Genomic DNA, 16736 nt, shown 5'->3' on the forward strand with positions numbered 1-16736 from the left:
ACGGCAGCTTTCGAACACTTGCCATCACAAGTTGGAGTTGGACTAATCAATAGGCTACCTTTGGGCATCAAACAACTCAATGAGACAAAATAATTCAAAACTCGACTAAAACATTGTCTTATGTCAAAGGCGTTTTACTATGATAGCCCGCTGGGATGAAAATTTTTTTAATTAACAACAACCACGAAACTCCCGCTTCTGATACAAGCAAGTATTTTATTGCATTGCATATATTTATCTCGATTCAATATAGTTACGTTGACTCGTGCCATGCAATATTTGTAATTATTGTTTCACGCAATAAAGAATATTATTATTGGGAATGCCGATGAGCGAACGATCTATGTTGTTTGAATCTGTCACCAAGAGGGTTATCTATTATTTGGTAAGAAATTCTACGTATTACAGCTATTTATAAATATTTAACACCGGTGTCCGTTGGGAATCTTGACTTAGCAGTTTAGATCTGGTTACAATGGTCTTATGGGGCAACCATATTGGCAACGAGAAAAGCACAGAATAATCATAGTTGTTGATCATAGGGAATTTTCCTTTGACACAGATTCACTTTATTGGATTGGTTGGTTCCATACAAATTAGAACATTTTAATTCAATCTGCAATGTAATCTTTTTGCCGGTTTACGTTGACTAGGATTACTGATAAAACAATGGAATGGACGGATCTTATGTGTGGAAGTTTGAAAGTTTTTAAACTTACTTTCTTGTTTTATTTGTTACGTATGTGTGTTATCGAAAGGCAGAACACATGGCACATATTTGGATAACAGTGCTATAATATGCAATGTATTAATTTACGTAATAAACCTTCAGAAATACCTAAGGAGTGCCGATGGCAGAGCGGTCTAAGACATCGGACATAGATCTGAGGTAGAGGTAGCGGAGGTTCAAATCCTGTCTGTTTTTATCAGTACCATCGACCTTGTACTGTATCAACTCTCCCCCTTATTCTGTTTGATAGTATCCTCGCACATGCCAGAGGCTCATGAGCGCGGGCAGAATAAGCCTTACATTTACAAACCTATCAATGAAAGGGACTTTGAGCTATCAATATGCCATTTAAATTTCAAAATGGCGGCTATTAAAACTATTAAACTGATATTTTTTAAATTTTCTTTTAAGTAGCCGCCATATTGAAATTTATGGCCGTTAAATTTAATTCGGTTACGTTGTGAATACATTTTTTATTAAAATAACCACATATAAAAACAAGTAGACAGTATACAAAAAGAAACAGACAACTTAATTAATTTTGGATGGGAATTATTGTATATGGAACAGTATCCTGAACTTTATAGAGATAGTTCTGATATACTCGTAGTATATTGTTTATGTCCATTTGGTTGCATTATTTGAAATTCTATCATAATGTAATCGCAGTAGGTGTATTAAACTGTAGTACGTGTATCCATCAGGTACTCATTAAATAAACATAACATAACTCAAGAAAAATTTGCATATATTGATTTTATCCTTTAGGAGGTAAGACACAGGCTACGTAGTTGTCTTAAGTTAAATCCCTCTCAACAATCTTAATAATTATTTAAACAATTAAAAATTCAAACTTAAACTGTGATATAGTTGATTTACTACATCTGTGTACTTTACTAGAGTTGTTTTGTAATACTTTCAGGTCCAAAACTTCAGAGAACGTCTGAACCCGATGACATTGAATGACCTTTCAACATTTATTTTATGGTGTATTGCGAATTTATTAAAGTGGATAGTTTCTTCAAGACTTTACTTCTTATGTTTCAATATAATTTGAAATATAATAATATAATTTAAAATTGCACATAATGCATCAGTTACTTTACAATTTGATACATATACATAGACTGTTTTTCTTTATGGGAATGTGCAGTTGACCAACTTTTAGATATATGGGTAAAAGTAAAAAAATCAAGTGCTCAAGAAACTACTTGAGTAATATATTCATGGTTTTCAGTACGATCGTAATCTGTTACAGCTCAAGAACCAGCGATGTATAATTGAAACTGAAAAGAAGGCTTTAATTTTCAAGTTCATAATTATTAATTGTTAAACGCAGAAGTTTTAAAATGCTAGGAGTACACCCCTGTCCATAGAGTAACGTATTATATCTTACTCTATGTATTGCCCGCCTTCAAGGCTCATCTCATCTTTGAGCTCGTTCGATCTTTTTCTTCGGCATTTCAAGGTTAGTTCACACGTTTAAATTTTGATACAAACTTATGTTATGAAGTTTCATAAACGTCTGAGCTAAGGAGCTTAAAGTTCCTTTTGCTCATGTAAGAGATTTGCGATTAAGGCATACTAAAAGAAATTGAGTTGTTTGATTAACCTTTACATGCCATTACAACTTTATATTTAAAAAAAAAATACTAAAATTACATATTAATTGATATTTCAAACACCTTCATCGAATGTAATCAACAAATTCTTTAGTTAATAGCTACTAAAACTTACTTTTCCATTTTATTCATGACAATTACCATTTCAACATATATTAAAGAGTTTATCACAGGAACCTCTTCACTGCCTCAACATTTCCTGGTTATCAACAAAATCATATTTTCCTCGTCGTTAGAAATAAAACAATCCAAGATGGTGGAAGTATTAACAATATAACGGCGATTATAAATTAAGGATAATATCGTACCGATTTTCATGTATCCTAATTGAACTTGTCCAATTTATTTACTCATCTCTTTGTTATCCATTTCATACTATGAAAAAATAAGGTTAAAGTAATTGATTTTTAAATTTGAATTTACATAGTGATATATCAATGAAACAATCAATACCTTTGGTCACAAAAAAATTAAGAACGATCGATATATTTCAAATATTGCATTCTCCAGAAACACAATTTCTTGTGGATTTCCAACCCTCAGAGTGGTTGGCGGTAAAATGGCGGTCTGGAGGACGACAGGTCAAGGACTACAGGGGTGAAATAAAGGAGTAGCAGGACTCGGACCCGCGCTCGCCCCTACCCACAATCGATACCAGATGACACCGACTCCCTATGCCCGTACTTACCTAGAGTAGAACCGTGCGTTATGTAATGTGTACCGAACACAGTTCACCACCGCATCTAAATATTTTCAAATTGACATGTAAGCTGGATGAAAATAATTTGGAATTTGCACATTTCTGGCACAACGACTGCAAATTCCACGATTGTTGGTTAAAACAAGGATGTTGCTTTATCATTTGGAAATTAAATAATTTGTTTTCTTTAAAATACCCTCAGATTGTTTTCTTTTTAATTTATTTTTTCTAATTAAATGACATTTAATGCAACGCAGGACAGGACTGAGTGAGGTGCGGTGTAGAGCAAATTTGAAATCACTTACCCCAACTTCCTGCTGTCCGGCCCAGGAACTGCTTGGTCTCCGAGTTCCAGAGGAAGATCTTGAACCCTTCCCAATTGCCGAGCTTGGGCGGCGGCGAGTAGTACTCCTCCTTCAGCTTGTCCGCCATCGTGGATCTGAACCTGGACAGGAAAGTGTGGAGTGCGGCAGCAGAAAGGAGGGTGCTCGGAGCCTAGGCGCCTCTGTGCATCGATCGCGGAGAGTGCGAGCACGACAGCGCGGCTCGCGGAGTAGCCTGCTACTGTCAGATCAATAGCAGACGACGCTGGGTCAGCCCCCCGCCCCCCGCCTCCTAGCCACACTCCTGATAATATGTAGAAATGTTAGTGGCACCCGGGATCGCCGATTAATTGCAGTTACTTGCCGACATAAAGACTGTTTCAACTAAAAACTATTTTAAAAAATCAGACCAACCACTCCCCCTCCACCACCACTGAATCAAATGTTCGCAAATTATAGCAAATATACAGTTTTTTCTTCAAAAACATTGCCTTGAATTTAATAAATTGAAAAAATATATTATTTATATTAATAAAACAATACACAGAAGTATTAGCCGAAAATATCAAGTTTCAAACAAAAATATATAGACAATTAAATATATTTTACATTTTGCATAGATTAGTTTTGCCAATCAATAATGATAGGCAATGTATTTATTTCTGTACAAATGAGATAAATGTAAGTCTACAAGAACAAAGAGTGAAACGGGTGCAGAAAGATTGTAAGATCACCCACTTATCACCTGTTAGATTGGTAACACTGCTCTGTGCTTATGCTAAGCGAAACAAAATTCATACTTACACGCGGAAATTTTAATTCGTACCAAATGATTCTACATCAATGTTTAATGTGTTCATAAATAAATTATTACATTATGTTTAGTTTAAATGTGACGATGATTCTAGTGTGCTGGCGACACGAGCGTGCTGGCAACTCTAGTGTGCTGGCTACACGAGCGTGCTGGCAATTCTAGTGTGCTGGCTATACGAGCGTGCTGGCAACTCTAGTGTGCTGGCGCCATAAGCGTGCCTGCAACTCTAATTTGCTGGCAACTCTAAGGTGCTGACGACTCTAGTGTGCTGATGACTCTCGTGTGTTGGCGACACGAGCGTGATGGTGACTCTATTTTGATGGCAACCCGAACGTGCTGGAGACTCTAATGTGTTGACGACACGACTCTAGTGAGGACACGAGTGTGCTGGCGACATAACCGTTACTGCAACTCTAGTGTGCTGACGACACGATCTTGATGGTGATTCTAGTGTGTTGACCACCCGAGCGTACTGGCGACTCTAGTGTGCTGACGACACGAGTGTACTGGCGACTCTAGTGTGCTGACGAATCTAGTGTGCTGGTGACTCTAGTGTGCTGACGACACGTGGTTCTGGCGACACAAGTTTATTCTTACTTGGCCTGCCTGAATTGCTTACTAACAAAAACACTATGAACTAAATTCGATGAAGGCAGCAACATTCTTTTACGCACACAACGCAGCTATGGTGGGATATGTTCATTCAGTGCGAAAGTTGAGTGAAGCTCCATTTCACCTTCTGAAATCCGATGCCACCGTTCCATACTTGACTTCTCAAATCTGGAGGCCACTAGCGCATGAGGACGTGCAAAACTGGTATGGCCTCTCCGTTTAATAAAGAAATAAAAAGCTCAAGCAATAGCTGAAAGCATTCAGAATCTGAAGAGTAGGTTGATCTGTCACGTACAACAGAGAACTATACAGTTGTGTTTTACGGCAGCAACATAAATCTAATCTGGATTGTTTGCTGCACAACGCAAAGTGAAGATTTTATCACTTCTGGTTTGCGTCTCGGTTACTTATTGCGGTTGGTAAAAATAGTACGACATAAATACGACTCAAGTTATAGCATTTCTCTTGGAGCAATAACGTGCGTGCTTATGTTTCCAAATTACTAAGTGATGAAACAAACCTTCTTTATGTGTGAATTAATCGCGCTCTGGGACATTGTAAAAGTATTAAAGTACGCCAGAGTTCCACGACTAGCCTCCCGCCATCAGGGCTTTAAGGGATAACCTATCAGTACTTTCCAATCTTTCATAAGTAAGATGGGTTGATTCAAAATACATTGATAATAGTCATAATAAGCAATGTGCAAGTCAAAATATACGAGTATATAATTAATCGTGCTTCTCAGAACCATCTACGTCGTCTTACATCAGGGTGGCCTTTTCAGGGAGGAGGGTAAACTGGTAAATGATAAAACATTAAAAACAGAGAAAAAGTTTCAAAAAAATACATTCTAATATGTTGAGTTTCCTACGTGTTTCCTGTGCGTAAGAGTACTCGTATTTTCTTATTTTAATGAAAAAAACAACAAAGTTTAAAGTTTCAAATTTGGATGGAATTATTATGTTTGTAGTGTAAAACATTGATTTAACTACCATAGTTTTATACCACAGTTTTATTTTAATTGTGGACGTTAAATCTGTACGATGGCAAAGTTTGTAATAACGGACTACTTTATGAAAACAACAAAACAATATATAATTATTTATATAATTTGTTACAACCGTACCATTAATAATAAAAACATATTGATGTTATATAATTGGTCGTTATTAACAAAAGGTAGTAACTAAAAATAGACCTGTTCAATCTTTAATAGCCATATTAATGCTTTTTTAATGAACGTTGAAAAAGTCCATTATTACTAAAATTTCGTTAGTTTTATCTTGAATACTTTTTTAGCTCAAATTTTCATATTTGGTGACATAAGACATGGCGGTTTTTTACATATTATAAACGTTAAAGAATGAGTAAATACCGGCAGATTAAGTAATAAATAGTACGGTATTATTTTATTACGCCTCCTATCTCTTCTCCAACAAGCTATGCTTTGCCCGATCAAATAAATTATCTTGGGGAAATTAAGACAACGGATATTAACAGGAAGGAAAAAGGATTTTCCGGGCATTTCATATTGTTCAGTAATACGATAAATCACTTTACTACTAAGTTTAGAGATCTGCAATCTGCTCTCTTTCTCACGTGGATAACTAACCTAACACACATAAGTACAGTATAGATAACTCATACCAGAACGTTGTGACACGCATAGGTCAGGAATTACAACAAATAAGTTGTGTCTACTCCATGCATCCTAACTCTAAAACAATTATTTAATAAAAAAAAAAAACACTAATTCTAGAAACCGATATAAAGAATACAAGTTAATGAAGGTCTGCGCTGACCGTCCATCCACCGAAAACTGACCTGAGGGCTATAGTAAATGGCGATCGTCACGGCAGCAACAGAATTGCCGTAATTTGGAAACAAGATTTGGTTATTTTTATTGTTATTCTAGACATATATTCTATGTATTCTAGACAATATTCTTAAAAGCATAATATAACTCACCATCGGTTTATCGTAAATCTGTTCGATAATTTAGGTTTTACTGTTACCTTAATTTATCAGAATTGGAAACCAAAGCGGCCTAGTTTAGAGTGAAATTAGTGTTGCTGATTTCTTGTATCATTGAACGATAGCAAATATGCGGGAAATAATGTTCCCTTCATAACCCTTTCATCGTCAAAAACAAACTTTAAATATAGGACATTAGTTTGTTTCATGACTCTGGAGGATGACATTGTTTAGGGTTGCAGTACGAATATTTACAATTGTGGCAACGTAACTTGAACAACTAAAACTGTTGCCGATCTCCAAGGCATGGGTCCGATCTGAGCGGAAAACAGTGTGCTTTGCTGACTAACTCCATGGCTGGGCGTGCACAATCATAGAATTCATTCTTGCCTACGTAGAAATTAAGTTTCGAGCAAAATTCCAAGTCTATAGGTCAGTTCGTTGTTGAAATGTCGTATGGACAGACGGGAAGGAAATTTGTTCAGTCTAGTTATAAACTTCGCTAACGCTCAGCTAATACAAGTAAGTTGACACTTCTCAACAATATGCAGTAGTATTATGCTGGCTCTTGCAGTACCAATTTAGATTGTCAAGCATCTTCAGAGTAATCCTAGCTCACATTGTGACATGAGGAAGAAGTAAATTATCTGCGGAGCAGAGATATGCGTAAGACTCTCTAGGTGTGATCTTAACAGCTAACTAGAAACTTATGGTTAACACCGGTTAATACTATAGTGCATAATTTTATTCTGGTTCAAACCGGTTAGTTGCAGAAATTGCATAGAGGTTGAATATGTTGTGAACGCTGTAATTTCTTTATTTACAGATCTTACCTTCTTGGGGACCAGTATTTTGTGAGTTTAAGTATTCCATTGTCCGTGCAAGTTACGTGCTACTGAACTATTCATTCGCTGTTATAGAAAGATATCCACAGGATTATCAAAGTGCAGTAGAACGTCGATAATTCGGACGTCAAAACTCCGGACCGTCAATAATCCGGATTTGTATCTAGCAAAAATTAAAACATCGTACCATCTACCCTTGCACTCAGAACATGAGACAGAAAAAACAGGTCCCACTCATTCTGAAGCGTTTGTATCAGCGGAGACAAATAATGATGTTTTAGCTAGAGAAACAAAACGAGAGCTCACCCACTCAGCTGATATTTTTAAAAACGAATTAAGGACTTAGCTGCGAAGAAAAGAATCACTACTGCAGTCCAAAAACCTATTACGCATGTTTTTAAAGATCAAATAGTGTTTGATGTTTTTACTGTACACATGTTACTACTAAGAAATTACAATACAGTGTGTAAACATAAGATATGTTTTTGATTAATTTTACCTCTAAACCCTTTACTGTATAACAGAAAATATAAAATTTTAAAATGTTTGTGTACTTAATTAGTGTATACTGGCCTTTTTAAGGTAATTTCAATAATCCGGACAATGCTAGTGTCTTGCGCATATGAACACAATGCATGCGTGATATCTTTCAGTAAGAGTTTGAGGTGCCCAGTTTATCCCTTTAGGTAGTATCTCATGTTTCTGGTGTGCATACTTTGGTAAGAGGTATCTTTTTCTACGTGGCATTACAATGTAACGGATTATTTGCCCTTAACTTTTGGTAGGATCGTTGTTTAGATGTTTTGTTTATCGTATTGTGTTTCCATTGAATAGACTTTTAAAATGGCATGTCAGAAGAAAGGGGTTGAAGTTTTATAATTTAAAATTACCCCACACTGCCCCCTTTTAAAAAACTGGGTGAAATATTTTTACCCTAAAAAAACCAATAAAGGTAACTTAATGGGTATGGCGATGATTGTACATTTGAAAAAGTGGTGATTGTACATTTGGGGCAATATTTTTATTCTTCAAAAAGTCTAAAATAAAGAATATTAATGAGTATGGTGAAGATTGTACATCGATATCTCAATCGTTTGGAATACTCGTATATCCAAGCGTATCAGAACATAATTAACCCTGTATACAGGATGTAACAAAAAAATTGGGCTGGCTATGTATTTTCAAATTCTATGTGTGATTCTAAGCTAAAAATGAAGGAACTTTTCCAGTTTCCACTTCCTTTAGCCGCTAGCCGCCATTTTGGATTTTGTATTAACAAATTGTTATCTCTAAACTAATAGGTAAGAGAAAAATAAAACCTAATTATAGTATAACCTAGTAACATACTGATAAACACATCTCATAAAAGTACGTTTATGTTTTATTCTGAAATCCAAACAATAATCATTCCAAATTTCGTTGAAATACAGGGTGGTTATAAATTATTGTACACATTTTAAGATTGAATAAATAAATAACCAATCATCTTAAAAACTTGGGAATTGTTTTATTAAATTGTAAATTTAAAACAGTTTTATATACTGACTGATAATATACAAATTTTATATACAAATTAATAATTGTACACATTACAATAATTATAAAAAGTAGTTATAAAAAGAAAGTAAAAATGTCACTTAAACTGTGGGTGTAAGGTATGATTCTTCTTAATGACTTGTGTTGTGACATAGTCAGCTGGTCAACAATGGATCTTTCCACACCAGCTGTTAATTACAGTTGACTAAACAAACACTAAACTAACCTCAGTATCAAAATGGCTAGTGTGCAAGAAAAAGCAAGGTGTGTTCTTTGGTTTCATGAAAGCAGATCTGTAATAACTGTTCAAAGAAGGTTTCGTTTAGAGTATGGCCGCAATCCTCCGAGTAACAATTCTATAAAACGCTGGTATAGGCAGTTTGAACAGACAGGAAGTGTCCAATGTAGAAAAGGTGCTGGTAGACCTCCAGTTTCTGAAGCTATTGTTGATCAAGTAAGAGAATTGTTTACGAGGAGCCCTGGTAAGTCTACTCGGCGTGCAAGTTTGGAACTAGGATTACCTCGATCAACAGTCTTAAAAATTTTGCACAAACACCTTAATCTCCATCTCTACAAAATTCAGTTATTACATGAACTAAAACCTAACGATAAACCTCGACGCTACGATTTTGCTGTTAGATTACTTGACCTCGAAGAACAAACAATAAACATTGGAGAAAGCAATTTCTTGAAAAAAGTATTTTTTTCTGATGAAGCAACCTTTCATGTTTCTGGTAAGGTGAATAGACACAATTGTAGGATTTGGGGTACTGAAAATCCTCATAATGTTCGAGAACAAGAAAGAGACAGCCCTAAAATAAACGTTTGGTGTGCATTGGCTATAGATGAAGTGATAGGACCCTTTTTCTTCGCAGAACCGACAGTCACTAAAGAGGTATACCTCGACATGCTTGAACTTTTTGCAATACCGCAAATTGAGCATAGACAACCAAATGTTTACTGGCAGCAAGATGCCCCTCCACACTGGGGTAAGATAGTACGTGACTACCTAAATGACACGTTTCTTGGTCGTTGGATTGGACGGGATGGTCCAATTCCTTGGCCTCCACGTTCCCCAGACATTACACCCTTAGACTTTTTTTTTGTGGGGCTATGTCAAGGACAGAGTCTTCGCCAAAAAAGTTTAAGATATTGAGGAACTCAAGAATAGAGTTCGAGAGGTTATTGGAAGCATACCTCCAGCAATGCTCAGAAACACATGGTGTGAGGTTGAATTTAGACTACAAACTTTGCGTGCAAACCTCGGAGAGCACGTGGAATTGGTTTAGTTTCCTTGTAGAAGTATGAGTAACAGTAATCTTTTTGTCCTTCATTGGTAATAAAACTGTTTTAAATTTGCTATTTAATAAAACAATTTCCATGTTTTTAAGTTGATTGGTTATTTATTTATTCAATCTTAAAATGTGTACAATAATTTATAACCACCCTGTATGTTCACTAGATTTTGCGTGATTAAGTATTAATATCCAAACAACCAAAAATAAAAATATCAAAACATGCAAACACAATAATTCTTTACGAATTTTCGCATTAATCACATTAATGAGATTAAATAAAATGAGAAAGTGTCAGATTAAAAATATAAAACTTAGAACTGACGAAGTAAAATTGTAGAAAACGTACCTACTCTGTAGATCAAATTATGCTTTATAAAAATATGTTTTAAAATGTGTAGACTTTAGCTATTTATATGATGTCATATTAAAGAGTAAAATTCAGATTAGTGAACGATGTTGAAATCGGCATAGCTTAATCTAAAGACGTATTGCATGTAAACTTGTCAGTATCTATAGATGCAAGTAGTTCTCAGAACAGTAGCGTATTCAGCAAATTGTTCTGATAATGATAAGCAGAATTCTATGAATTATAACTTGACCTTCCGTTTTTCTACATTTTGACTTTGGTGTTATAATTTAGTCAGATTGCAAATTATTTTTTAGCTTTTCTAGCACTCCCGGGAGTGCGTATTGCGCAATTGTCCGAGCGTCTTCTGTCTGTACCTCGAAAACTTATCTTGATGTAGACATGATTTTTTGCATGTGCTTGAACTCTACATAGGCAAGATGCACTTTGATTATTGTTCACGTCCGTCCACAGGATTTAGCTGAGCGTTAGCGAAGCCTACCACTCAAGGAACCATCAGAGGGTTAATTGAGCGACGAATTAAAATTTTGCTTGAAACTTCTTTTATATGTAAGGAAGAGGTCGTTGGATGATGTGCATGCCCCTATGGGCACACAATTGGGAAATTTTACAAAGTTGGTAACAATTTCATTGGATCCTGTGAGGTCGAATTATGGGAAATGAGAAACTAGAGTTAGTGCGACTGCAATTACATACAGCACGTCTGGTCTACCTCACTCTCTATACCTTAAGTTCTAAAGTCACATAATTTTAAATAATGTATACTTTACTCATACATAATATTTGTTCAAACTTCACAACAAAACCCAATACGACTTTATCTAATGAACCGTAAAACGTGCTATGAAACGCGAATAAATACAACATTTGCTTTGAAAACTACTATATTGTAACGTTTTACTATATACTAGTATTACTGCTAATGTAGGCTAACTGTGTTACTTGCTTATCAACAATAACAGTTAATTTAATTTAAGTTATCATTATGACACACTGACATCCCAATCCTAATAATATTATAAATACGAAAGCGACTTTATTTGCTTGTTTGGGTTTCACGCGTAAACTATTCAACCGATTGTACTGAAATTTTACGCCGGCATTCTTACGGTCCCTGGTATGAATACTAGACATAATCTTATTTCAAGAATCTCTCCTGGAATACGTCCCACTGGTGTCTAAGGTTGGAAAATATTAATTGGAAAATTATGTTAATGTAACCAAATGTTCTGTGTAAACGTTGTTTGAAACAGCATAGACGTGGTATTTAACTTTACCACTATTTTCAGTTTGACATATTTTATAGTGTGGAAGCAAAGAGTAAGCTTGATAGTAACGAAACTTCTTATTTCATTCTTTACTGCAACCTACGTTGTGCAGAGAGTAAGAAAATGTCCAGATAAGAAAATTAAAATACATGAGACTGTATATTTTAGCAACTATTAAGTACGCAGTGCTTGGTAAGTACTGTAATGCAGGTATCAAAAACAAAGTTACTATCATCTATTATAAATTTAAAGATTGTTAATTACGCAACTTATATTATTTGTTTTTTACGTAAGTAGGCTTTTGAGATCTATGATTTTTTTGATCATAGCAACAAGGCAAACTTCATAGCAACATTGGCGTTGGAAGCAGAAGTGATAAACGCACAAAAGATATAAAGTTGAGTGCGAAGTAACGGCTAGCTGCTAACATAAAATACAGTATATGTTGCATGACAGATCATTACCTTTCTATTTTTTTATGTCATCAAAATAGGTCTAAATATGAATTTTTATATTGATTACCCATTTTTAGCTACTAAATTTTAAAAACACGAAAACAATAAATTAATATTTTTTTATTTTTATGCCTGGTGATTACACAAAACCCTAATACGTTACTTATGTTATTATATGAAATAAGTTATTAATTTTATTTGGTTTAATGTAAACTTCCTTAGGCCATAATTTAATAGTCATTTAATAAATATATTTTAAAATAAAACATTAATGATTGTCCCTTATTTTTTCATTTACTAGTGGGTGGCACAAGTTAAAAACTCATCATTTTCTCTCTGTTAAGATTGTAATAGGAACTTGGCAAGTTATCGCGATCTTGTTGTTATATACATGCCTTCAGTTACTCTATTGATTACGTAAACAACTCTACTTTAACTCTTCAACTAATTTTAGCCTTGCTCTTGAATTTAATTAAATTTATTCAGTTAATTTTATTCCAGAATTCTACGTCTACAAAACGAAGCTTAAATTTTAACTCCAAAAATACTACCGGCACATTGTGTAAACCAAAAATTGTTGCTGGAGTGATTCAATTTCATTTACCAAACAATGCTGACTTAGAGCGGTCTTAGACCTCCTTATCACATACCTGGGCACCAGCACATCCTTATCTTTATGATCGATGTATCCCACAGATCCGTACATCGTATCAGCCACTACACCACTCAGTCCAACTGCAATGGATGCGAAGCAGTTAGTCCAGCTGCAAGATATCCTTGAGACTCCCAGTGGTTTTGTGAACGATCCAAGTTCTTATGCAAGAGACGACATGATTCCCGACCCTATCTGACTCGTACTGGACGTAATGTTTCAGTACAAAGAGTCGGTTGTTCCTCACATGACTGTAGACAAGTAGCGATCTGCCAATTAGATTACTTCCGTATCAGTTCAGTGAGTCGTCTATAATCCTCGGTTATAAATTATACTACAAATCGATAAGTAATTATTTTCAGCTTATCGATATTCTAAAGGCTTTCTGATTGTGTTATGTATATTTTTACCTATTGAGGATGCATTGACTGACTGCAATACTCGCTGAGAAATTAAACAAAGTTGACTTTGTTATATCGTTTGGCCCTCAGTTGATTAAAGCTACTATTAAAAAACAATCTCTTATTGCACAGCTGTAATATTTATCATGCCCACACAACCGAAGGATTCCATAGGCTAAACTGTGGGAAAAGACTTCTTTTGGGCACTTAAAATGAAACATTAATAATAAAAAATATATGTAAGTATTCATTTTGTCTACTACAGCGTTGGAAGTATCATACACACACGTCGCGTGAAACGCTTCAATGATATACGAATGTAGAGTTTAGTTCCAAATCAACCTCAACCCAGTGAAGTATCTGAAATCTGACTCTGTCACAAACTTGACTCCTGAAATCTCACACTCTCACAGACTTGGACTCCTAGAATCTGACACTGTCACATACTTGACTCCTGGGATCTGACATTGTCACAGACTTGACTCCTGAAATCTCACACTCTCACAGACTTGGACTCCTAGAATCTGACACAGTCACATGCTGGACTCCTGGGATCTGACATTGTCACAGACTTGACTGATAAACACTCTCACAGACTTGGACTCCTAGAATCTGACACTGTCACATACTTGACTCCTGGGATCTGACACTGTCACAGACTTGACTCCTGAAATCTCACACTCTCACAGACTTGGACTCCTAGAATCTGACACTGTCACATACTTGACTCCTGGGATCTGACACTGTCACAGACTTGACTACTGAAATCTCAACTGTCATAGACTTAACTCCTGGAATCTGACACAGTCACATGCTGGACTCCTGGGATCTGACATTGTCACAGACTTGACTCCTGGAATCTGAGTCACATACTTGACTCCAAGGCATCTGTCTCAAGAAACCCAAAACAGTCGACGACGAATAAGCTCAAAACGAACTCCTTACATCGTTTCGTCATCAGAGACACCTACAGTACAAAAGAGATCTAATTGAATCAACCCCACCTCTTAGCTACTTCATGCGTAGAAAACACGGTTGCTCCTCCACTTCGCTAAGGTTGCATACAAAATTTCAAGTCTATATACAGCTCATTTAATTTTGGAAATATCCTGCAGATATAGACAGGGACAGGGTTTATAACCTAAACCGTAGCTGTGAAACCACTGTTACACACTTGTAGGACGCCTATTTCTCAAAGTAACCTCATCTAGGTATAATGGAGTCTACCTTTTAAGAAAACGAAGAGTAGAATTTGGCATTGAAAACTGAACTCCAGTATACCAACTGATACAAGCACGACATCCACATGGTTCGGAATCTACATGAAACTAGGACAAACTTGATTGTTATTGCCTATAGGGTCCTTAATGATAAAAGCCTTTGTAGAAATAAAGTTCTATTACATGCGATTTTCAAGTGTACAGCTACATTCGTTCCCGAATATCCTGCGGTTTAACGGACAGAAAAGAAATTTCACAGGTTTGCTGACACTCAGCTAAAAAAATAATTATACATTTTTTTACTTTTAGAAATACAGAACATTGCCGTGGTCGATGTTTTATATATGTTCAATAATATATAAATATTGAATCACAAAAAGTACTTGCTCCGCCGGGACTCGAACCCGGATCTTTCACTTGCCGGGCGAATGTGCTACCATCACACCACAGAGCCCTCACTTTTTACGATTCAATTATTTTGTATTTGGCCGTTTCTTTCACATATGTGTTTAAATAACCAAACTAACATATGATCGGAAGATCAAATACCTGTCAAATGACTTCTGTTTACATTCATTAAATTTGTATAAGAGGCAATAGCCTAATTTAATTTCAATAAATATTGAATCGCAAAAAGTACTTGCTCCGCCGGGACTCGAACCCGGATCTATGTATATATTTATATATATTTCTACAAATGTTCTACAAATAAATTGTTGTGGTGTGTAATGTTGTGGTGGTTCGGAAGTCACCTTTAAGCCGTTGGTCCCCAGGTTAAGTGTTAGAGAGGGCTTCTTAGCCCTAACTTCGCCTGGTAAAATAAGACATTCTTTACTTTTTTTTTTTTACTTTAAATAATCACTACCTATTTTGTTTGTAACAGATAAGAGCATTGCATATCGATTAATAGGTACGCACAAATCATCTTAGTGACAAATTAACTATTTTGTAAAAAGGGTTTAAATATTCATGTTTTGTTTTAAATTTGGATTAGGTAATGGCGGTTATTTCGGAAACCAGTTCTCACTAAATAACAACCTGTAACAAAATAATAACAAATGCTGTTGGATACTAAATAACAAAATAATAGATAGTTAAGGAAATTTTTGCTAAAGCACGTTTCAGAGATAATTTTAACACTTAACTGGAGGCTATCGAAGATAAGTCGTTATGGTTCATAAATGCTGTGAGTTACCATTCATTATGTTAATGTCAGCAATTGAAAGGAGAAACTCAAAAACTTGATATTTGGAGATGTAATTGTAAGTTTAGCTTACCTTTTGATTGCTTTAGGGGATTTCATCTAGCAGTAATACAATCTCAGATACGAAGTAATGTTTCAAGTCTTTTATAACTTGGAGATAGGATTCTAAAATATTAGTTTTATAGCGAAATTTTCGTTGTCTATAAAGCTATAAATATTAGGCCTTATGATCAATGACATTAATTAAGTAATATGGCATGTGTTCACAAAAAGAATCTGCACATCTTATTGCGGAGTACAGCTGATCGAGATAATCTTATGTATAAAAATGAAACGCTAACCAGACCAATTCGACTAATTAATTCTTTTTGTAAAATATTTATTAAAATCCGAGGAAGGTATATAAGAACGATCTGAAAAGTTGGAATATTTTTTAATTTGGGAAATGATAATGACACTAACAGTAGGAGTTTATGAAAGAGGGAGATACATACTTTGTTTACGACTTGAATTTTAGAACAGTGCTTTATTAGTAATGATGCAGATAGCAAAGACTGGTGGTACTACTGTTACTACTAAGTTTTAAATGTTGGTTTGTGTTTAAAATTGATTAAGTCAACACAGGGGTGCCCAGAAGGGGGGGGCATGGCGCAATTTGCGCCATCAAAATTTTTTGGGGGGGCATGATTTTTTTTTATGTTAACATTTTAAACCA

General features: G+C 35.3%; 1 protein-coding gene across 2 annotated transcripts in view; it reads right to left on the reverse strand.

The window, feature by feature from the left end:
- LOC124364563 (sodium/potassium-transporting ATPase subunit beta-2-like) overlaps positions 1-16736 on the reverse strand; it is a 68317-nt gene that overhangs the window by 39716 nt on the left and 11865 nt on the right. Inside the window, exons 1-2 of one of the 2 annotated variants that reach the window (XM_046820120.1) lie at positions 13195-13332; positions 3358-3497 (exon numbers count right to left, since the gene is read on the reverse strand). In XM_046820120.1, coding sequence (XP_046676076.1) covers positions 3358-3497; positions 13195-13250 — 196 coding nt within the window. In that variant the 5' untranslated portion in view covers positions 13251-13332. Of the gene's footprint in view, positions 1-3357; positions 3498-13194; positions 13333-16736 lie in introns of those variants that run through there. The other variant, XM_046820121.1, reaches the window with a different exon arrangement.

Source organism: Homalodisca vitripennis, chromosome 6 (genome assembly GCF_021130785.1).
Source record: "Homalodisca vitripennis isolate AUS2020 chromosome 6, UT_GWSS_2.1, whole genome shotgun sequence".
Lineage (NCBI taxonomy): Eukaryota > Metazoa > Arthropoda > Insecta > Hemiptera > Cicadellidae > Homalodisca > Homalodisca vitripennis.